The sequence below is a fragment of the Vollenhovia emeryi genome, unplaced genomic scaffold, assembly GCF_000949405.1.
Source record: "Vollenhovia emeryi isolate VEMERY1.0 unplaced genomic scaffold, V.emery_V1.0 DF939184.1, whole genome shotgun sequence".
NCBI lineage: Eukaryota > Metazoa > Arthropoda > Insecta > Hymenoptera > Formicidae > Vollenhovia > Vollenhovia emeryi.
In genome coordinates this window covers 724,720-744,687 of record NW_011967182.1, presented here as the reverse complement: position 1 = coordinate 744,687, position 19,968 = coordinate 724,720, and the positions used below count along the sequence as shown (strand labels likewise).

General features: G+C 41.0%; 6 protein-coding genes across 8 annotated transcripts in view; 3 read left to right on the top strand and 3 right to left on the bottom strand.

The window, feature by feature from the left end:
* Window positions 1-3,081, top strand: part of LOC105562740 (annexin B9-like) — a 6,951-nt gene extending 3,870 nt beyond the window's left edge. Inside the window, exons 4-11 of the mRNA XM_012013797.1 lie at window positions 1-393; window positions 538-714; window positions 804-1,008; window positions 1,074-1,226; window positions 1,303-1,476; window positions 1,652-1,833; window positions 1,905-2,011; window positions 2,314-3,081. Coding sequence (XP_011869187.1) covers window positions 1-393; window positions 538-714; window positions 804-1,008; window positions 1,074-1,226; window positions 1,303-1,476; window positions 1,652-1,833; window positions 1,905-1,958 — 1,338 coding nt within the window. The 3' untranslated portion in view covers window positions 1,959-2,011; window positions 2,314-3,081. The remainder of the gene's footprint in view (window positions 394-537; window positions 715-803; window positions 1,009-1,073; window positions 1,227-1,302; window positions 1,477-1,651; window positions 1,834-1,904; window positions 2,012-2,313) is intronic.
* Window positions 3,082-3,683: 602 nt separating this feature from the next.
* LOC105562738 (pyroglutamyl-peptidase 1) lies at window positions 3,684-5,131 on the top strand. Its single transcript, XM_012013794.1, has 2 exons — window positions 3,684-4,067; window positions 4,379-5,131. The coding sequence occupies exons 1-2, from the start codon at window positions 3,852-3,854 to the stop codon at window positions 4,766-4,768; spliced, it is 606 nt and encodes a 201-aa protein (XP_011869184.1). The 5' UTR covers window positions 3,684-3,851; the 3' UTR covers window positions 4,769-5,131.
* LOC105562739 (von Willebrand factor A domain-containing protein 9) lies at window positions 5,117-7,956 on the bottom strand. Its single transcript, XM_012013795.1, has 7 exons — window positions 7,515-7,956; window positions 7,119-7,345; window positions 6,497-6,821; window positions 6,226-6,437; window positions 5,895-6,149; window positions 5,499-5,828; window positions 5,117-5,434 (listed from the first exon to the last, which is right to left on the bottom strand). Exons 2-7 carry the CDS (start codon window positions 7,293-7,295, stop codon window positions 5,210-5,212), a joined length of 1,524 nt encoding a protein of 507 aa, XP_011869185.1. The 5' UTR covers window positions 7,296-7,345; window positions 7,515-7,956; the 3' UTR covers window positions 5,117-5,209.
* Window positions 7,957-8,165: 209 nt separating this feature from the next.
* LOC105562736 (TM2 domain-containing protein almondex) lies at window positions 8,166-10,926 on the bottom strand. Of its 2 annotated transcripts, none has more exons than XM_012013793.1 (7): window positions 10,848-10,926; window positions 10,344-10,580; window positions 10,070-10,137; window positions 9,850-9,993; window positions 9,615-9,736; window positions 8,897-9,040; window positions 8,166-8,665 (listed from the first exon to the last, which is right to left on the bottom strand). In XM_012013793.1, the coding sequence occupies exons 2-7, from the start codon at window positions 10,432-10,434 to the stop codon at window positions 8,530-8,532; spliced, it is 705 nt and encodes a 234-aa protein (XP_011869183.1). In that variant the 5' UTR covers window positions 10,435-10,580; window positions 10,848-10,926; the 3' UTR covers window positions 8,166-8,529. The 2 variants fall into 2 exon arrangements, with proteins under 2 accessions (XP_011869183.1, XP_011869182.1); XM_012013792.1 differs by lacking the exon at window positions 10,848-10,926 and adding an exon at window positions 10,652-10,782.
* Window positions 10,927-10,940: 14 nt separating this feature from the next.
* Window positions 10,941-15,302, top strand: LOC105562735 (neutral alpha-glucosidase AB). 2 transcript variants are annotated; one of them, XM_012013790.1, is made up of 7 exons: window positions 10,941-11,007; window positions 11,696-11,791; window positions 11,857-12,267; window positions 12,562-12,894; window positions 12,975-13,224; window positions 13,297-14,854; window positions 14,923-15,302. In XM_012013790.1, the coding sequence occupies exons 1-7, from the start codon at window positions 10,991-10,993 to the stop codon at window positions 15,033-15,035; spliced, it is 2,778 nt and encodes a 925-aa protein (XP_011869180.1). In that variant the 5' UTR covers window positions 10,941-10,990; the 3' UTR covers window positions 15,036-15,302. The 2 variants fall into 2 exon arrangements, with proteins under 2 accessions (XP_011869180.1, XP_011869181.1); XM_012013791.1 differs by lacking the exon at window positions 10,941-11,007 and adding an exon at window positions 11,107-11,440.
* A 158-nt stretch (window positions 15,303-15,460) lies between these two features.
* Window positions 15,461-18,107, bottom strand: LOC105562734 (putative Golgi pH regulator C). The gene is made up of 8 exons (XM_012013789.1): window positions 17,930-18,107; window positions 17,252-17,415; window positions 17,077-17,183; window positions 16,568-16,978; window positions 16,307-16,488; window positions 16,052-16,237; window positions 15,777-15,842; window positions 15,461-15,702 (listed from the first exon to the last, which is right to left on the bottom strand). Exons 1-8 carry the CDS (start codon window positions 17,969-17,971, stop codon window positions 15,502-15,504), a joined length of 1,359 nt encoding a protein of 452 aa, XP_011869179.1. The 5' UTR covers window positions 17,972-18,107; the 3' UTR covers window positions 15,461-15,501.
* Between the last annotated feature and the right edge of the window lie 1,861 nt (window positions 18,108-19,968).

Sequence of the window (19,968 nt, the reverse complement as noted above, 5' to 3'; positions counted from 1 at the left end):
CCCGCGCATCCCGCTCCTGGCGGCGCACCAGTACAAACCAGTCCTTATCCTCTGCAGCAGATGCCATATCCTCAACTCGCGCCCACGTGTTATCCGCCTAACCCACGCTCCAACCAGTGCGCACCATCCCCTTATCCTCAAAGGCAACAAAATTACAACGAGTATCCCAATCTTCACACGGCACCAGACGCTAAAGAGTATTTTGGCAATGTGGCTCCTTCTCCTTATCCCCCTGGACCAACCATGCACACAGCTAATTCGAATCCATACCAAAGTCAAAGCTGTCCCGGGGGGCAGGGGGTAAGCTCGAAATACCCTTACGCCGCTAATCCACCTACTGCTGCTACACGTGGTGCTACCCCAGCCCCCCGGAGAGATTGGTTCACGTCTAAGGTGAGATTTAGTTATAAGCGAGATGTTAAATATTCTCGGTGCAGGTGTTTAGGCAGCGATTATTGTAATCTTGCGGAAGCCTCGAATCTTGTATCGTTATTCTTTGCTTTGAATCTTTTAAGACTTTGTGAACTTTTGTTACAGACTTCTCCCACGGTTGTGCCTTACAACGGCTTCGATGCTAGAGCGGATGCGGAGACCCTGAGAAAAGCTATGAAGGGATTCGGCACTGATGAGAAGGCCATTATTCAGGTTCTTACGAACCGCAGTAATCTACAGCGCCAAGAGATCGCGTCTCAATTTAAGACTCTTTATGGAAAGGTACTAGTTTGAGAAATTCGGAAAATTTTACAAAATCAGTACTACATTGCTTAGTACGATTATACAATGCGTCGTGTCTCTGTTGACAGGATCTGATAAAGGATTTGAAGTCCGAGCTGTCGGGGAACTTCGAGAAACTCGTTCTTGCCTTGATGATGCCCCTGCCTCAATATTATGCCAAAGAACTCCACGATGCACTATCCGGCCTTGGTACAGATGAGACGGTACTCATCGAAGTATTGTGTACAATGACCAATCATGAAATCGCGGTCATTAAACAGGCATATGAAGCAAGTGAGTTGAATGATAATAAGATTATGCCCATTCAGTTTGCTTACCGTACCATTTAATAATTACAGTGTACGGAAGAAAGCTGGAAGATGATCTGATTTCTGATACATCTGGCAATTTCAAGCGCTTGATGGTATCACTGTGTTGTGCCAATAGAGACGAATCACACAACGTGGACAATGCCGCTGCGATGGAAGACGCTAGGCAACTTTTGCAAGCTGGTAATTAATATAGAATATTTAAATAGCCACTGCCTTATATCTTTTCTTGTTTTAACGTTACGTTAATATTATACAGGGGAGCTGCGATTTGGTACGGACGAGTCTACATTCAACGCGATTCTCGTCCAAAGAAACTTTGCGCAATTGCGCCAAATATTCATAGAGTATCATAACGTAACTGGCCATGATATTGACGTTGCGATTGAAAACGAATTTTCAGGCGATATTAAGAAGGGTCTTCTTGCCATTGGTAGGAATGAGTTACAAATACATTTTATGTATAATAGCAAATTCGGTTGTTTGCACTAATGCGTACTAAGTGCAAGCAACAAGCCTTAGTGTGTACTGGTGCAAGCAATCGAATTTGCTACAAGAAAAAATATATTTTACTAGGCTGCGTATTAAAGTCAAAATTTTTAAAATAGTTAAGTGCGTCAAGAACAGACCTGGTTTCTTCGCCGAGCAGCTGTACAAAAGCATGAAAGGTCTTGGTACCGACGACAACCGCCTCATTCGACTGGTTGTGACACGTTCTGAAGTAGATATGGGCGAGATAAAGGATGTGTTCGTCCATGAATACGGAGAGCCCTTGGAAGATTTCATATCTGTAAGTCATCAAAAACATCTCGTGTATCTATACGGGCAATCTAATTTTCGTTTTTTTTCTTGTTCTTATAGGGTGACTGCTCGGGACATTACAAGAAATGCTTATTGGCACTAGTGCACTTATAAAATATTTTCAAACGTTCATACATGAAACTTCTTTTGTTGCATTTGACGTCCATCTATTTACAAATGCGTACAACGTGTGTACATAAATGTCCAAATATCTTTTCTTTAGCTTTTTTGAACAGTTGTGCCAATAATGTAACTTTATTCAGGGTGAATCAGAGTGGTTGCACCAACCTGATTACCGATCGCAACTATAGCCAATCCTGGAAAAAATGGAAAAATCTCGCTATGTCTCAATCATGTAACATCGAATTGTATTTCAAGAAACACAATTAGATATTACATGATAAAAACATACATAACGAGATTTTTTCATTTTTTCCAGGATTTGCTACAGTTACGGTTGGTAATCCATCTCCTATGGCAAATTGGTGCAACCACTCTAATTCACCCTGTATGCTTTGTAAATGAATTTTTAAATGAAGATATTTTAATGTACACGGTGCAAGTACTTGGTGATTTTTCAAATTACGATTCACTGGCCATGTCGATGAATGCTGAGAATTTCAAATCATCATACAATTATTTAGGATTTTATAAAAATCAATATAGAAGGTGAAAACACATTAATTGTCTTAAAAAATTGTGAACATATTTTTGTTCATTTTTCATTCGTCCGCATATATAATTTGTGATTCCATAGAGTTGACCAGCGATTTTATAAAATTATTTTCACTGTATATGTATACTTATGATAGTTTACTATGACTTCCATCGCTTGAATGTTCCTATACTGTAAACGCTTCTGAAATGGTAACGGTAAGCTTTTAACGGAATTGTGCCAATGTACGTGCCTCTTATTGTTAGTGAATTTCAATCTGTAAAGAATCTCACGAGAATCTCGGCCTTGTCGTAATATTATAAAAGTATACGCGTACCTTACAGATCTAAAGACATAAATATACAAAAAGATTATATATTTTTCTTCGCAAAGCATTATATATATATAAACATAATATAAGCATTTGTACATGTAACAAATGCAAAAATAGTTATATATATATTTTTTATATTTACTAAATGTATAATATCTTCCAGTTGTTACATACATATATGTATTGCTTCATGCATAATTTCGATTACTGAATTTACTATGTATAAATAAAAATTTTAACTGGTATAAGTGAAATGAGTTCTTAAAGTGTTGTTGGAAATATTAAAGATCCACTATCCTAAATATTCCTTCCGAGACTGAGTGTTGTGTAAAAGTAGACGAGGGACTGTTTGGAAATTATATAAGTATCTGACGAGGGACTGTTAGAGAAATTGATTATTAACTAACAAGTTAGTTTGTGCGTTTGCTTGAGCTGATATTATTTGCGGACAGCGAACAATTTATCTCGATACCTTCGTATGTGTTAATCGGACCAAGTTTACTTTGAACCGTTACAGTATTAACATTAAACTTTCATATGAATTTTCCCTGACAATTGAAGAGTTTGATTTATTTAAGTTTACGCCCTAATTCAATTTATTTCTATAAACCTTACAATTCTCTTCCCCAGGCATTTAGTCATTTTGACAAATGCACATTCCTAGTGTATACTCTATCGTAGATTATAAAATATGGAGAGATACATCGTTGGACACCGTTCAACGTGCGTCCTACACGCAATATTAAATTTGTAGATTTGCGAATTCATTGGCGCGCGATCGGCGATAAATATTTCGACGAGGCTCCCTAATAACGTCAGTCACACCGCAAACGTCGAGCGAGCTGGTGCGACTCGTGACTCAAATCAATAAATCACTCGGCGGATCCTGAGTTCCCGCTGCGCGGGTGACATCACGCCCGATAACGCTCCGATAAGAGGTCAAACTTACCGAGCGGCGAAGTCGAGCGAATAATCGCGGGTGTCGTGTCACGGAAGATCTCCCGTTGCGTTTGCAGAAATGGGCGCCGATCCCAAGCGCATCCTGGTGACCGGCTTCGGCCCGTTCGACGCACACGTGGTGAACGCCAGCTGGGAGGCGGTGAAGGAGTTGCAGAAGCTCTGGGAGAACTCCGTCGAGTTTCCCGACTTCGAGCTGGTCGCGGAAGAAATCCCGGTCTCGTACGCCTACGTGTCCAACCGTGTTCCTCGGCTCTGGAAGAAACACAATCCGTCGGTGAGATGTGCCACGACTCGACCCTCGATGGAAATACTTTGTTGAAAGTATCAAAGCCTGAAGAGAAATGAAATAAAGCCCGGAGAGCGCGGAAAGTCCAAGAAGAATTCTTTTGGACTTTACGAATTATGCAATAAGTTCTTGTTGAATTCCCGATTTATGAGATTAATTCTTCTTGAATTCTCAAATTATGAAATTAATTCTTAAATTATGAAACAAATTCTCTTTGATACGTTTCGTTATATTTTCAGTAAAATATTTCTACCAGGACTGAGCTACGCGATTTCTCGACTTATCATCTCTCGTTCCAGATTGTCCTACACGTGGGTGTGTCACACATAGCTGAATCCTTGACGATAGAATGCCATGCTCGCAGCAACGGCTACGACAGACTCGATATATGCAGCAAATGCCCGGACGAAACGAGTGTCGACTGTAACGTGCTGGAGACTGGGATAAATGTCGAGGAGCTTTGCGACAGCGTGAATCAAAACTTTGAGAGAAGCGGCTGCAAAGCCTGCCTCTCGCACAATGCCGGCAGATTCTTGTGCGAGTACACATTTTACCAATCTCTTTCTATCGAGCCGACCAAGACTCTGTTCGTGCATGTTCCAGACTTTCTCAAATACTCCAGTGTACAAACTGCCAACGGTTTATACGATATTTTGCGTTACTTAATAAGTAATTTCAAGTCCAGTTAACAGTCTTGGTCTATTAAACTGCCAATAACACAGGAAACAATATTCGCCTTTTTTCTAAGATGAAATTCTTGTTCAGTCATAGATATAGAATAGTTGTCGACATATTCGGGTAGTTTGAACGTTTAATAATTAATGTTCCGCATAATCTGCACAAAACGCTGAGATAAAAGAACAGGTGTAAGAGGCTGCAAACAAAGTTTTATAAGAACTTATACGCTCAAAAAGGCCTAGATGTATATTTTCTTACATAAATATCTAGAAATTAAAAAATTAAGATTATATACATATATAAGATAGAAATATGTGTAATATAAATGATGTAATGTGATATTAACATGGGATGTGGCATACGATTATAACAAATACAAGTTTTATTTTTGCCGTATAAACGTCCAACTCCGATACAAATGTAACAGCACTTTGATTACTGTCCGTCGCAACTCATGATCCAGGTTGAAATTTTGTCCGCGCGGGCGGAATGTTATACCTAAGCTCGTGAAACTCCGACTTTCTGATCATCGACGCGACGTGTCCCATTTGGATCGTACAGTCGGGATTTAGATTCGGCGGCAGCAATGTGCACTCTCGCTCCAAGATGCACGCTAATCCTTCTAGCAACTCGATGAATCCTATTGACGCCGCTGCACGTCGTAATCTATTCACCTCCTGTGCAAAAAGAAAAATAATTGTTTCTTTCAACTGTCTCGCTCTATCAGTCCGCGTAATTTACCTTGTAAAAGTTTTGGGTCTTGTCGGGCAATTTTCTTGCGTGTCTCAATATTTTTTGAATGTCGGATTGCAAACCGACTTGGCGAATCCACGAAGGGGCATTTTGCGTGTAGCTTCTCTTTTCAGCCGGTCTAACTGGGAAGCTAACTGGAGAATTTTTGACCGTGTCTAATGGACCTAAATTGTTGAAATTGCCTAACCACGGTACAATGTCGGATCCCGGCTCCAATACCGTCAGCATTAAGTTAGATTTCTTCTTGGTATCCGCCCAAGAGTATATAAATCCATACCATTCGTTGTTCAGCATACAGAGGGCTGCCATATTTTCCACCTGCAAAGTATACCAATTAATCGTACGCACGTAATAATAACAGCTGCATTTCTAACAAGCCGCTACCTTCAGCGCGCCGTGAAGCAATACGCAAAAGGACGGCATTTTTCCCTCGTCTCCGTTCTCATCGGTATCCGAATCCTCCTCCAACGATATCCCTTGCATACTTGAGTTTTTCTCTGTCGCCAACGGCAACATCAAGTGCCTAGAAATGGAGCTTGGGCTGCCGACGTCCCCTACAGATATAAATCCACATATTTCTATACTCTTCGATATCGCCAGGCCCGGGGCTAATTCGAAATCCGTCTTCTTCGTGTAAGGCTGAAACAAATACAACGCAACGTCTATAATTATTCGTAGCGATCTAGCGTGTTCTCATAATGCTCGCTCATTTTACCATAGGCGCTGGTGACAATAAAATACGGGAGCCTAAATGGCCACACTTCAAATATCCCTGAAAGGAAACGTAATTCGCCTCGGCTAACTTCTGGAAGCAAGCCGCAACCGAGTATTTGCTAAGCGGTGCCTCAGGAACTAGTACGATACTTTCGCCACCAGCTAAATCGACCAAACGTTGATAGAGAGGCAGGCCGATTTGCAAACTGGGGTCTGAAAAACACAATGCAAGATAAAAGGTGAGCAAAAGTAAGCTCGCGTCTCGAACTTACCCTGCTGCGGCCCAATGCAGACTACACTTAATTGTCCTGGGTACGGGAAAGGCAGCGGGAATGGATTCACGTCTTGCGAGATGTTCATAGAACTCAGGGAATTGCCCAGGGACATTGACCCCACGCCCGGATTACCGTCCGTAATTAATATCACTTGGCAGGCCGTGGCGTTGCCCCATTCCGCCATGATCACATTGTTAACTCCGTGCAACGCTCCTTCGACGAACGTCTTGTCCCACTCCTCGATGGTCTGCAGCTTGGCGCGTATGCTGTCGTAGTCGCGAGTGAACGGGCAGACTATCTCGTACAACGACGAGAATACAATCTAAAAGTTAAAGCTTGTTAACCTTACAAATATTAATATACCAAGTATCAGAGCTTGGTATCTTTTAAGATATAGATACAGATACTATCTGTATCTGTATCTCTCTCAGGAAAAAAGAATTCAGTGCAGCTTGTGTCTATATCTAAATCGAAGGAATTGAAGAAATGTAACTTGTATCTGTATCTCTACGCTTCCATTGAAAATGTATCGTATATATGTATGCTTGATGAAAAAAGTCAAGATACCAAGCTCTGCCAGGTATTCATTGTATCTGGTATCGTTACAGTCTGTTCTCACCAACGACACAAATTCTAGCTTCGAGTTGACCTGCAAGTAATGCAACAGAGCATTTATACCGTGCACCGCCAAGTGGTGCCGCGTCAACGGTTCGTTCTGCAAGCTGTCACTCGTCCCGCTCGTCAGCACGGGCCTCCTCATTGAGAGGGAGACGTCCAGGGCGATCACCGTAGGCATCTCGACGTCCGAGCGAAGCTCCGAGCAGCGTAATTAAAGACCGGATACACCTAAAAATCACACAGTATATTTATCAACCATCGCACAGCTCTCTCCTTCTCCCTCCAGATCCGCACAAACCTCTTGTATTTTTTTAAGTTTACCCTTCTATGGAACCGCCTTTTAACCGTTAAGTTATATCAGAATTTTATCTTAGGAATTTTTAGAAATATTACAAACCTCTTAGAAGCAAACGTACAGGTTACATAGAGAGCCACGTATTAAACTTTCCTGCGCGTCGATTTCTCTTCCTCGAGAAGAAGAGGTTGTTCGCCAGTTGGAGCCAATAAATCCTCGAGGATGTCAACAATATTTGTGTCATGCTAATGCGCTTCTTCGGCTAATAATGCGCGCCGTAAAGCGACGCGTTGGTCTGCAATTTTACGAGCGTTTCTAACCTATTCCGATCATCCCGTTTCGCGTAGCCTGATGTTTACATCTTGTACAAATATGTCTGCCACACCGAAGTATCAATTCTGTATCTTAAGGCAGGGTTTACAATGCGAGTCGCATAGTCAAAGGAATTGACCCACTGCTAAAATTTTGCAGCACGTAGCATGGTTTTCTTTCTTGAAAATAATAAAAATTGAATTAGTTTTTTACAACATACGGATAGTTTTGTTAACAGATCAATTATGCGCTTGCTGTATATTCATCATTTATAATACAATATTTTTTAAATTTCCCACAAAAAACTTCAACATCTCACACCTGCTCTTTTATCTCTCGAGAGCTTTGTACAGAGATTACAAAGAACATTAATTATTAAACACTAAATCTACCCGAATACGTCGACAACTATTGTCTATGACGAAACAAATTTGAATTTCATTTTTATGAAGAAGGCGTACTATATTTATGTATTTACATGTATCACATTTATTTGTACCTGCACAGAGAATTTTCGCTTAAAACTTACTCTGAAGATCACGTAATCGTGGGACAACATAGCATTCTGAAGACTTATGAGTTTTTTTTTTAATTTGACCATACCTTCTACTAGCAAAATGGTCAACTTAAAAAAACTCATAGAATTCTTCAAAATGCCGTTGTCCAACGATTACATAATTTTCAGGATAAATTTAAAGAAAAATTCTCTCCGTGTAGTATCAACAAATATATCTTCCTACTGCAATAAATTATGGTAAAATAACACTTAGATTTCATACTAGTATTTACAATATTTGTGAATAATCTAAATATACAAAGAGCCGTCAGCGGGGCCTAAGTATCTCATAGAGATCAATATCACGTCGATTAAGGTCCATACACCAAGTCCACCGAAGCTGAAAAGCTTGCCGATACCTTCTTGCCAATGCCCCAAGTAAAATCTGCAATCCGCGTACGAGTTTTACGTCAAATTCACACTTAGACCGGTATTCATAGTCAGATTTTATATTCAAGACCGTCTTGAATTATCTGAAGATGTTGTACGGAACATTTTATTGGCTACAGAGTGTCTAAAGATGATCTCAATACGATCTTGAGTATAAGATCTGACTATAAATACTGCCCTTAAATCGATCGTCTGTATTTCAAATGGCACGCTTGCGAGATTGTACCTATCTGCGCCAAATCCTCCGAGAGTGATGCTCAAGATCAGAGCCGTAGACCAACGATACCCGACTGTCCAGTTGCAAGGCAAGTTTTTCATAAACTTCCGTCTACCCAGACACAATGTGTCATCGTTTACCGTACAATTTGTTCTGCAATAAAAATATTGGAATGTCAGTTATTATTAAAATAATACGACGAGGAAAAGGGACGAGGGAAAAGTATTGGACCTGTATATCTCGAAAACAAGACGTTTGAGAGAAAAATGTTACCCGATGCATGAAGTAAGACACATTTTAGAAATTAAAATACAGTTGTCTCATGTATTACAAACAGTTTGGAAGAGTATTTCAGGCGGAGCACTATTGAAACTTTCGAATCACTCGAAAAGGACCCAAAAGAATAGAGTCGAAACGTTGTGTAATAAACTAATTAAACAACTAGCCAGTTGGGTTGACTATAAGTTTCCCGTCTCAATATTGAAACTTTGTTAATGAAATTCTACATCGATTTCTAGTACCAAACGTTTGCACTGTGGAGGCAATATAGACCTATAGTTGAAATTAGATTTGAAGACTAAAGTTTGTTTCAACAAGTTGTTTTCGCCAAAGAAACCACATCGTAATTACTTATTTTATCAATTAATCAATCTGATGCATTTACTCCGATTCACACTTCTGGCCAGTACTGCATACATACATACATGTATGAAATGACGTTACAGACCGGTAATATTGCTGAGGAGACGCCACAGAGCTGCAGGAATTTTTCTGGTGGCAGTGATGCTCCCAGTGATCAGTTTGATAACAATAACGGCACATGTATTTCCTCGAGAAGGTTTGTTCGCCCTGTGGACGAACGTGATATCCAATTTAATCATCAATATATTCAAGAATTAGATTTTAAGCTTCGAGCCGAAGAGAAATGCCCAAGAAACTTTCCCCTCACAAGTCTTACATACTATACAATCAACTTTCTCCAGCACGGAACAGTTCGCCTCGTACATCGCCCCGTATCTGCAGCTGTAATTCAAATTGCACCTCAGGCACTCGATGCTCAATTCCACGCAGGGTTTCCCTTTCGAACACCTATCGTTCACTTCATCCTGCGGTTCAACAATCCAATCTGTACTCGTGACCCAATCATACGTCACTGTCGCTCGGAATTTTAACGAGTCTTACCTTCTTGCTGCTGTAGGCAGGCGTGGAGTTGACGTTGGCTTCTTTCAGAGCATAGCTGCTCGCGGTGCCTGCAACGATTACATCGACTGGTCAAGTTACAGGCGTAGCTTTCAGGTGTAAAAAAGAAGAAAGAACTCAAATACATCAGTACTCCGCGACTGATACAAGCAGCGGCATTGTCAAGTCGATACTCGACTTTGAATGTTTAGCTTGTGGAAACGTTTCTTCCTCGCCTGGGACTCTCGTAACGAGGTTCCGGAGTGGGCTCACTCACCGTAATCCATACGAGCCTCCTGGACGTAGATTGACAGGAGCGCCATGAAGAGGAATATCACGTTCTTCGAGTTGACCCGCACGACATTCATTCTGCGTGCTCGATTCTTCTCACCAGCAGCCGGACGCTCAACTCGCCTGGTCCCCAGACTTCGCTGTCGGTGCACGACAGTCCCACATGCCGAGGCAAGCAGTGCCGAGTGTACACTGTACCGCTACACACACACACGGAGCAAACCTATAACATATTACATGATGCGAAAGATAATCAAACTAACAAGGTGTAAGAGAAATTTGAGTGATTTTTACCGTATCGTTTGCTAAATATTTTACAGGCAAAGATACACGATCCTGTAAAATTTCGTCAAAAACGGTGAGGCTGTCCCTCAGTTATCACCGAAAATACATAGAGTATAGACAAGTATAGACCAGCAAGTTTATCGAGAACAATCTAGTAAAAATTTTGTCGGTAAGTTCGATAGAAAATTTTGTAAATCTGCCTTACCCGCTTGGCAAAATACCGGCTACGTAGTTGGTGTCCAGTGTCCACAGAGGTCGTGACGCGTTCGAGGATCAACCCGGCCCTGGCAGCTCTCAGTCTTCTCTCTGCTGGTGCGAAGGCGGTACGGCAGTGGTGACTTCCTCAACATGGCTCCGTGCGTTCGGTAGGTTTATTTTCGGCCCTTTAACCTTCGCGGTAGGACACGGGCGGAGATACGGATTCGTCGCGGGTGCATGTGACGTCGCGCACGTTCGCGACGCTCTCTCGGCTCGGCGCGCCGACAATTCCACTGTTTTCCGGAGCGCGAAATCCGCGGCGCGGATCTCGCGGGTCGTTGATACGCCGCTGACGTGTCCCCACCGCGCAGTGTTGTGTGTTTCCGATATAAATACTTTTTTTTTCTTCAATTAACTCCTCCCGCCGCCGGTCGTCAATCTAATCTAATCTGTCGCCGGACGGCTGCGACACTGACCGCCATACGCCACGGCCAAGTTGTACAGTTTTATAAGCGAACGTGTCGCCGCGCAGATCGCCGCCTTTTTCCGGCAGGATTTCCTCCCGGGGTCGTTACCCAGCTGGGCGTGAGAGAGCACGATGTAATTCGCGCCGATAAGCATCATTTGCGCAGGGTGCTTTCCAGCAGGAGGCATAGATTGCCACAGTGTAACGCGGAGAATCACTTCGTCCCCGTTTATTAATGGTAAACAACAGAGATAAAGCGATTCCCTGTACCGCACTGTGCACGCCGCTGGAAAACACCCGTAAACATTTGCCCTGATCTGTGACTTGCATAGCCCGTTGTGTCGCGACGAACGTTTCCAGATTTCACTCTCGTCTCACGTACGTTTCAGGTTGGCTCTATTTTTAGTACTACTGTGTTCTCCATTCATTACCGACGCAGTCAACAGGGACAACTTCAAAAGATGCGACCAGAGCAGTTTCTGCCGGTAAGGATTGGCCGTTGTTGCAAGCACACTCGAGACAGACCGTTGTAACTTTGTTTCCTTCGTAGACGGTGCAGAGGGATGGAGCCTGGAAAAACGCCATATCAACTTCTGCCAGATAAACTTGTACAGAATGAATCAATGATCATCATAGACTTATTGAATAAGGATACAGGTGTCACCTACGTGGTGCAGCTTATCACGTTAAAGGAGAACACATTTCGGTTGCACGTCAACGAAAAGAATCCGCTGCATCCCAGATATCAGAATGAATACGCCCTTCACGATCAGCCGCAAACGGTGGAGATGGATTTTGTGGAGAGCACTGCTGAGGCTATAACTGTAACCAAGGGCGAGAACAAAGCCGTTTTATACGTTAATCCATTTAGAGTAGAGCTGTATTCCCAGGGTGTTTTAACGATATCGGCGAATGCTCGCGGTCTTATGAGATTTGAGCACTTGCGTACAAGACCGGTAAAGTAAGTGTCGCCAGAAGATAAAATCATTATATAAAAATATACAACAAAGGAAATCAGAATAGGTAATAGGAGCCAAACGCAGGATGTTGGTACGATTATTGGCCCGTTGTCGTTTTTCATTTGTTTTTACACGAAACGAGCTGATCTTATTAAATTAATTTACAATATTAAACTTTTGTTAATTGCATCCAACATCCTGCGTTTGGCTCCTATTGCCTATTCTTTTCTTCCCTTGTTTATAATTTATTGTATCGAGATGTTCATAAAGTAATTGTACTGTTGTGTGTCATACAGACCTGAAGGTGAAAATGCTGAAAACGCTGAAACTGCAGAGACAAATAACGCGACGTATCCCGGCGACGGCGCTGACAATGATCCTGGCGCTTGGGACGAAAATTTTAAGGAGCATCATGATTCGAAACCGTACGGGCCCGAAGCTGTCGCCATGGACTTCAGTTTTCCCGGATCGGAGCATGCCTATGGCATTCCGGAACACGCTGATGCGCTAGCGTTGCAATCTACTAAATCGACCGATCCGTATAGGTTGTACAATCTAGACGTGTTTGAATATGAAACAAACGAGCGTATGGCTTTGTACGGTGCCATCCCGGTTCTTTACGCTCACGGGTGAGAACATATTTAATAAATTGGAGCTTTAGAACTCTAGCCAAGATATTTATGTGAAATTTGTTGGTTTAATATTTTAGAAAGGAAAGATCGTCGGCTGTCTTCTGGCACAATACAGCTGAAACGTGGATTGACATTCTATCGAGTGCAGACAACAATGTTGTAGAAAGCATTGTTAATTTCGTGTCCGGATCAACTAAGAAATCTCAGGTGGATGCTCATTTCATGTCAGAATCCGGAGTGATTGACATATTCTTCATGCTGGGCCCAAAACCACTTGATGTTTTCAGACAATTCACCGTTTTAACCAGCACTGCTCCTTTGCCGCAAGTATGTTGAAGAAATTAATTGTAAAGGCTGACAAATTTTTAACGAAATATTTTCGTAAAATGTGTGTCTTAGATGTTCGCACTCGGATATCATCAGTCTCGTTGGAATTACAATGATCAGGACGACGTCGCAACGATCGCCGAAGGTTTTGATACACACGATATACCACTAGAAGTTATGTGGCTCGATATTGAATATACAGACAGCAAGAAATATTTTACATGGGATTCACGTAAATTCCCAAATCCTCTTGAAATGATACACAATCTTACTGCGAAAGGCAGAAAATTGGTGGTCATCATAGATCCTCATATTAAACGTGACAACAGCTATTTCTTACATAACGATGCCACCAGCTTGGGGTATTACATCAAAAACAGGGATGGCAAAGATTACGAGGGCTGGTGCTGGCCGGGGGCCTCGTCGTACTTGGACTTTTTCGATCCAAAAGTCATAGAATATTATACTGGATTATACAGCTTGGATAAATTCCATGGTACCACTAATGACGTTTACATTTGGAATGATATGAACGAGCCGAGTGTGTTTAACGGACCCGAGGTAACGGCACCAAAGGATCTTATTCACTACGGAGGCTGGGAACACAGAGATGTTCACAATCTTAACGGACATATGTACATTCGTTCGACATACGAAGCTCTATTCCGTCGGTCAGGCGGTTCCTTGAGACCTTTTGTCTTAACGAGATCCTTCTTCGCTGGCTCACAACGTTACGCGGCAATGTGGACCGGCGACAACATGGCTGACTGGAGTCACCTTCGTATAAGCTATCCCATGTGTCTTTCGGTAGCTATATCCGGAATATCGTTTTGCGGTGCCGATGTCGCAGGTTTCTTCAAGAATCCAGACTCGGAACTATTCATTAGATGGTATCAAGCTGCAACGTGGCTACCTTTCTTCCGTCAACATTCTCACATCGAGACGAAGAGGCGTGAGCCGTGGACATTCAATGAGGAAACTACTCAAATAGTTCGCGAGACACTCAGATTGCGATACTCCTACTTGCCATTGTGGTACACGCTTTTCAGAGAACACGAAGTAAACGGTTATCCCGTCATACGGCCTTTATGGGCACATTATCCAACCGAGTCGGAAGCATTTACTATCGACGACGAGCTGTTACTTGGCGACTCGATACTCGTACGGCCAGTATTCCAGTCCAGTGCTACCGAAGTAGCAGTTTATTTCCCAGGAGAGGGCAAAGTAACTTGGTACGATATCGATACGATGCAAGCCTATCAAAAGGGAGGATATGTTAAGATACCGGTAACGCTCCACAAAATCCCTGTATTCCAAAGAAGTGGCTCTATCGTCCCACGAAAAATGAGAATACGACGTAGTACAGTTGCTATGAGGAATGATCCTTACACGCTGATATTAATTGCCGATAGTAATGGCAGAGCTACTGGCAGTCTATATATTGACGATGAAGTCAGTTTCGAATATCGTCATGGAAAATACCTGTATTTAAGAATAACATTGAACAGTAACAAGATAGTTTCGACTTTGATAGATAAACTGGCTTCGTATGAAACACGAAGCTGGTTAGAAAGAATAGACATAGCCAATCCACCACAAGGAATTAAATCTGCTCAAGTGGAATCTCACAGTGAGTAGTCATTCAAGTGTAATAAATCGGTTTTTCAAATCGATATTAATAATATATATTTCTTACAGGTATGGGAAAAGTAACGTTGGAAACTACATATAATCCACATAACAACGTATTAACGATACGTAAACCAGCTGTAAATATGGGCGAAGAATGGACCATTGAATTATTACGTTAGGATTTATTTTACTGCATAATCAACTCAGTATCCATACTCCAATGCCAATTTTCTATTACTATTCAGTTATCTGTGATGGTTGTTTTTTAGAACAAATATATGAATACAGTTTACATTTACTTGCTGTGAAAGGAAAATAACTATCGAGTGATTTTTCAAATTAATCAAACTGCATAATATTTTGAGAGGCTACAGATACAATCTTTTGTAATTTACAGTACTTTATGATTTAATAAAAAATAATATTGTGATGTATCACAACAAAAATCTTGTGTGTCAAGAGTATTTATGTATATAATTTAACGTTACTTGTGTCGTGAAACATATATTAAAAATTTTACTATTCTCTGCCAGCATTGAACATATTTTAATAACTTATCTACCGAAATATCAAATGTAGGTTTTAAATAAACTACTTCGTAAAATAAGGTCGATGAGATTTCTCTCGAAAAGTACCTTTATTTCGTTATATACGTTCCGTTGGTGCATGTTTGTGAGCTAAATATAAAAACACGATTGACGATAACGCTGATACCAAGAAAATAACGTCAAACCATCTATGATAAAAATTGAACTGTAATTCTCCTAATACTTGCGTTATTATAATGCGGTATTCTGCCGGCATGTTCATCCGCATAAGAAGTACAGAAGATACAAAATACATTCCCTGAAAATAACGCAGAATTTAGAACTTGAATATGAACTTTACAAAAATTGTATATACGTTATATACAAACTTACCATTATTTGCGCAAGTATAAGTACAATAATATTTGATGACTTGCTGCTCGATATGGCATAGAAAAACTAAAAAAAAAATTGTTACAAAAGGCTATACAGGTTCAACTTTCGGTCGAAATCAAAAGTTGAAAATATCACCATTCGATAAAGCGTACGATTACTTATAAAATGTTCGCGACTTTTTATAAGCTCTTTATTTTTATTTTAAAAAGGGTGCACAAGTGGTCTGGGACATTCTGTATAATTACCATACATATGTATATATTTTACATTACCTTTGTCAGAGTTAACAATAATCCACGTATGGACGTCACAACAATGCAGCCGACAAGGTAAAAAGAAATGTGCTGCGACCAAAATGTAACGTCGATATTGAAACCGATCCAATGCACTGCAATTTCGATTCCTCTGGTTACAGGATCTTTTTTGCCGACTCGATCGAACACTATGTTGATTGTAGACTATAGAAATGTAATACAATTATGAGCTATTCGAAACCAAATTATTTAAATTATTAAAAGTACACTTACAATGAATATCTTCCAAGTGCAGTACAAAGAGAAGAAATAACCGAGGAAGTTGAAATATTTCCCTTGCCACGTGGCGGCCCACTCCAGGCGCTCTCTCGCATTCTGTATGTCGTGCGCTTCCAAAAATAACTGCCGTGACAACTCCTCTAAAGCGGTAACTTCGATTTGTAACTGCTTGATACCTATAAAGCGATATATGTACTCTGTCATTAGGATGGCTTGCACTTTTAGCTCCGTTGCAAAATTAAAGAGAATATATACTTTCTTGGTTTCCCTTTGTACCACCTAACGGATTCAACATTCCCCATAGCCGAGATCGAGTTTCGGTTTGTCCATCAGCTTCGCCCTTTTTAGCTAATGCGATTCGTTTCTTCTTTGCGATAATCATGTCCATAGTTTGCAACAATCGTTTCTCTATAGCCTGCACGTCCGTGTAAGAAACTGGACGCATAAAATAAGCCATTGAAGTGTACGGATAATTTACAGCGCCGAAACCCGACAGAAGGGCCATTACTGTGACACCTATAACACCTATTCGGCTGACGCCCTGCTCTATAGACAACAGCCCTTTCTTGGGACTCAGTATTGGGAAAGGATCACCCACTTTCCAGAACAGGTAGAGATAGAAAAGATATATGACAACCGTCAATGGCCGTATTAAATTCAGTCTTACTGTGTGGACAAAAGAAAGATAGATTAGATTTGACAAAAATGTGTTTGCTAAGCGGCAGAGAAGAAGCTCGTAAGATATTTTCATAACAAATACATACCAAATCTGATATTGCTGATAATAAAATATGCAATATAAAATGGAATCAGAACTATCACCATAAATAGGAGCATGTAAAGGCCAGCATTCCAATGGAAGTATCTAGAACTGAGGGGAACAAGTGTATCGTATCTCAAACCACAGACAAGGTGCGAGTGTGATTTTTTCTAGTATACCTCGAGTCGAGCACTCCTGCTATTTCAAAGATGATTAACTCGAACATGGTGCACGACAACGAAAATGTTGTCGAGAAAATTAGTTGTACTAATCTATGATGGACTTCATAATCCCTGAATAATTTCTTCACAAAGAACACCCATCCTCCTAGGAAAAAAATTACCTGAAATACATGGGAGATAAGTAAAGCGGAGAGACTACCTATCATACAGAGAAGACCACGCATCAAGTAAGCTCATTCTAAAACCAAATAACATGTTGAAACGTACACATAGACGCGACGTTTTGCTAAATAAACTGCAAGACTTTACGATTGCGAAATTTATTGTACTGTTCTCAAAAGCACATACATTTCACAATTCAGTTTCGTAGATATGTAACGTCGTTATATGTAAGTAAAGGAAAAGTAAAGATGTAACGTCGCGTTTTACAAGCAGAAAAATCGATTAATATTAATAGTCTGCAGAGAATCAATACTGATTGAGAGTGTGTCAAGGAGCTTGTTGACAACCAAAAGGGATTCGTTCAGTTTTATGTTACATCTAACAGCGTTAATAAGAGACAATTCGTTGACATTATTCCGAGATACACGTATGTACGGGATACTCTCTTTATAACCTTAATCAGTTGGGCAAGTATCGATAAATCTGATTTGTGTAGTGGAAACGAATTTCCACCTGTGTTACGAGAATCACGATAGTGTCCTCGATGAAGCCCATCTTCCGCTACCGCAGTCTTCGCTTCGCATCGCGAATCTTTGACCGGCGATACACTCTACTCTTGACAGGAGTGACAGGACGCAGGTGGTTCCAAACACAACGAGTATGAGCGTGACAGCGGCATAAAGCCTCCGCTACAATGATTCTCGGTTCTGTCTACAATGGTCGTAGTCGTAAGAATAATCGACTGCGATTGGTCAATTCAGTCAGACATATAAGAATTGACCAATCGCAGTCGACTATTCTTACGACTACGACTTTACGACTTCTATGTAGACGAGGCTTAAAGCCTCCGCTACAATGATTCTCGGTTCTGTCTACAATGGTCGTACAGTTGTATCGATGGTCGCTTGAGCAGTCGCAAAGTAAGAATTGACCAATCGCAGTCGATTATTCTTACGACTACGACTCTGCGACTCGCATTGTAGACAGAACCGAGAATCATTGTAGCGGAGGCTTTAAGGCCTGTCCAGAAAAATTCCTACGGCCGCGTGGGATCAATCACACGAGAATCGATTGGCAAACGTTCTCAAAGGCATCCAGAGACGTACTGCCAAACTGGACAAAGCTCTAGAGCATGTGCCAATGGCCGCGTTCAGCAGACACAACTGTTGAGTGAGCGCTCAGTATGATTGGTTAATACTTTTAGATCCAGCCAATCACATTCAGAAATCATTTAGCCAATGGTCGCGTTCAGGGGAGAAGTCGCGCAGTAAGCGCTTAGCGCTGATTGGGTTATACTTTTAGAACTGAGCTGTGTTACGTCTTGCAAAATGTTTGTCGAATGAGAAAGAAATATGCTTGCTCACTCTAATTTATTGCATTGGTGTAGGAACCAGTGTAGGAACAGAAAACAAGCCTATGGAGTCTGTATAACCCTGGTAAAAATTCCGTTAGAAACGGATAGAACATGCATTAAATTCTATCTGTTTCTGACTGTTCTACTATGCGTTTCGCGAAAACGAAATTTTTACGAGGGAAGGAGACCGAACTCGCGTAATCAGAGTGGTCCGACATTTTCGAGAAATATTCGTTCCAAAAAGAATCACTGGGAGCGCTTGTCAACGGACAGCGCTCGAGTCGCATTCGTGCATGTCACATGCTCGTCATATGCATGAAGCGTTCGTGACAGTTCGTAAGAGAGATGAGGAGGTGTATTGTGTATCTCTGAAACTTGTGAAAATTACAAAAGTGAACGAATTCATAGGTTAAAATTACAAATATTCTAGTATTCACTCACTTTTGTAATTTTCCTAAGTTCCAGAAATCGACCCCCAGTATGTTTATGTACTTGTACATACAAGTTTGTCTGGATAGACCCTGTAAACCTAAAAATTAAAAAGGAAACCAGCTAGGGTTATGGGAACAATACTATTTGCTTTTGAATTAATTACCCTTACCCTTTATAACTCGTACACAGCGACATCACTATACCATTCTAGATATAGATAATTATAAAAATGATATTTCTGACTATAATTATTTTGACTATGCAATTATATTTTCCTATAAACGAAGGGGCGTCGATTGCACATGACCGATCAAAACAAAAAGCTCTCAAAGTCACAACCGATCGTTCATACTAGTTTTAAAAGTATAGCTATAATGAGGATCCTTTCTTTGCGTTTGGAATTGCTTTGTGTTACCAGATTGGCAGCAGGTTCATCAGAAGCCAACACCAAAGCCATAGCCATTTGTGTCCGCACTTGGTTTTTGTTTCGGCAACAGAAGGTTTGTTCTCTGTTCCTGCCTAGAGTCTGTAAAACATATAACGCATATCAACAGATTGTCCGCAGAAACCGAGCAGGCCCAGTTATGTCAAAAGATTTTGTTGTATTTCTACTGACATGGCAACATGTCGAATATATCAGTTTCTGTATGCAATCTGCAGTCTTTCTGCCTTCTAAATGTGTAGTCGGCATTTGACGAAATTTGTTCCGGCAGATTTGGCTATCTGGGAATTGCCGTGTTAATAATAACGTAACGTCGCATTGAAA

What these genes read in the sequence shown, in the direction of transcription:
- LOC105562738 (XM_012013794.1), top strand. Translation starts at nt 3,852, where the DNA reads ATGGGCGCCGATCCCAAGCGCATCCTGGTGACCGGCTTCGGCCCGTTC. An exon ending in GGAAGAAACACAATCCGTCG is followed by an intron (nt 4,068 to 4,378) that starts GTGAGATGTGCC and finishes CTCTCGTTCCAG; the next exon opens with ATTGTCCTACACGTGGGTGT.
- LOC105562739 (XM_012013795.1), bottom strand. Translation starts at nt 7,295, where the DNA reads ATGCCTACGGTGATCGCCCTGGACGTCTCCCTCTCAATGAGGAGGCCC. An exon ending in AGCTAGAATTTGTGTCGTTG is followed by an intron (nt 6,822 to 7,118) that starts GTGAGAACAGAC and finishes TTTAACTTTTAG; the next exon opens with ATTGTATTCTCGTCGTTGTA. An exon ending in CTGCATTGGGCCGCAGCAGG is followed by an intron (nt 6,438 to 6,496) that starts GTAAGTTCGAGA and finishes TGTGTTTTTCAG; the next exon opens with ACCCCAGTTTGCAAATCGGC.
- LOC105562736 (XM_012013793.1), bottom strand. Translation starts at nt 10,434, where the DNA reads ATGAATGTCGTGCGGGTCAACTCGAAGAACGTGATATTCCTCTTCATG. An exon ending in GGAGGCTCGTATGGATTACG is followed by an intron (nt 10,138 to 10,343) that starts GTGAGTGAGCCC and finishes TAATCGTTGCAG; the next exon opens with GCACCGCGAGCAGCTATGCT. An exon ending in TCTCCTCAGCAATATTACCG is followed by an intron (nt 9,041 to 9,614) that starts GTCTGTAACGTC and finishes TTTTTATTGCAG; the next exon opens with AACAAATTGTACGGTAAACG.
- LOC105562735 (XM_012013790.1), top strand. An exon ending in GACCAGAGCAGTTTCTGCCG is followed by an intron (nt 11,792 to 11,856) that starts GTAAGGATTGGC and finishes TTTCCTTCGTAG; the next exon opens with ACGGTGCAGAGGGATGGAGC. An exon ending in TGCTCAAGTGGAATCTCACA is followed by an intron (nt 14,855 to 14,922) that starts GTGAGTAGTCAT and finishes TATTTCTTACAG; the next exon opens with GTATGGGAAAAGTAACGTTG.
- LOC105562734 (XM_012013789.1), bottom strand. Translation starts at nt 17,971, where the DNA reads ATGGGCTTCATCGAGGACACTATCGTGATTCTCGTAACACAG. An exon ending in TCGTGATTCTCGTAACACAG is followed by an intron (nt 17,416 to 17,929) that starts GTGGAAATTCGT and finishes CATGTATTTCAG; the next exon opens with GTAATTTTTTTCCTAGGAGG. An exon ending in GCAGGAGTGCTCGACTCGAG is followed by an intron (nt 17,184 to 17,251) that starts GTATACTAGAAA and finishes TGTTCCCCTCAG; the next exon opens with TTCTAGATACTTCCATTGGA.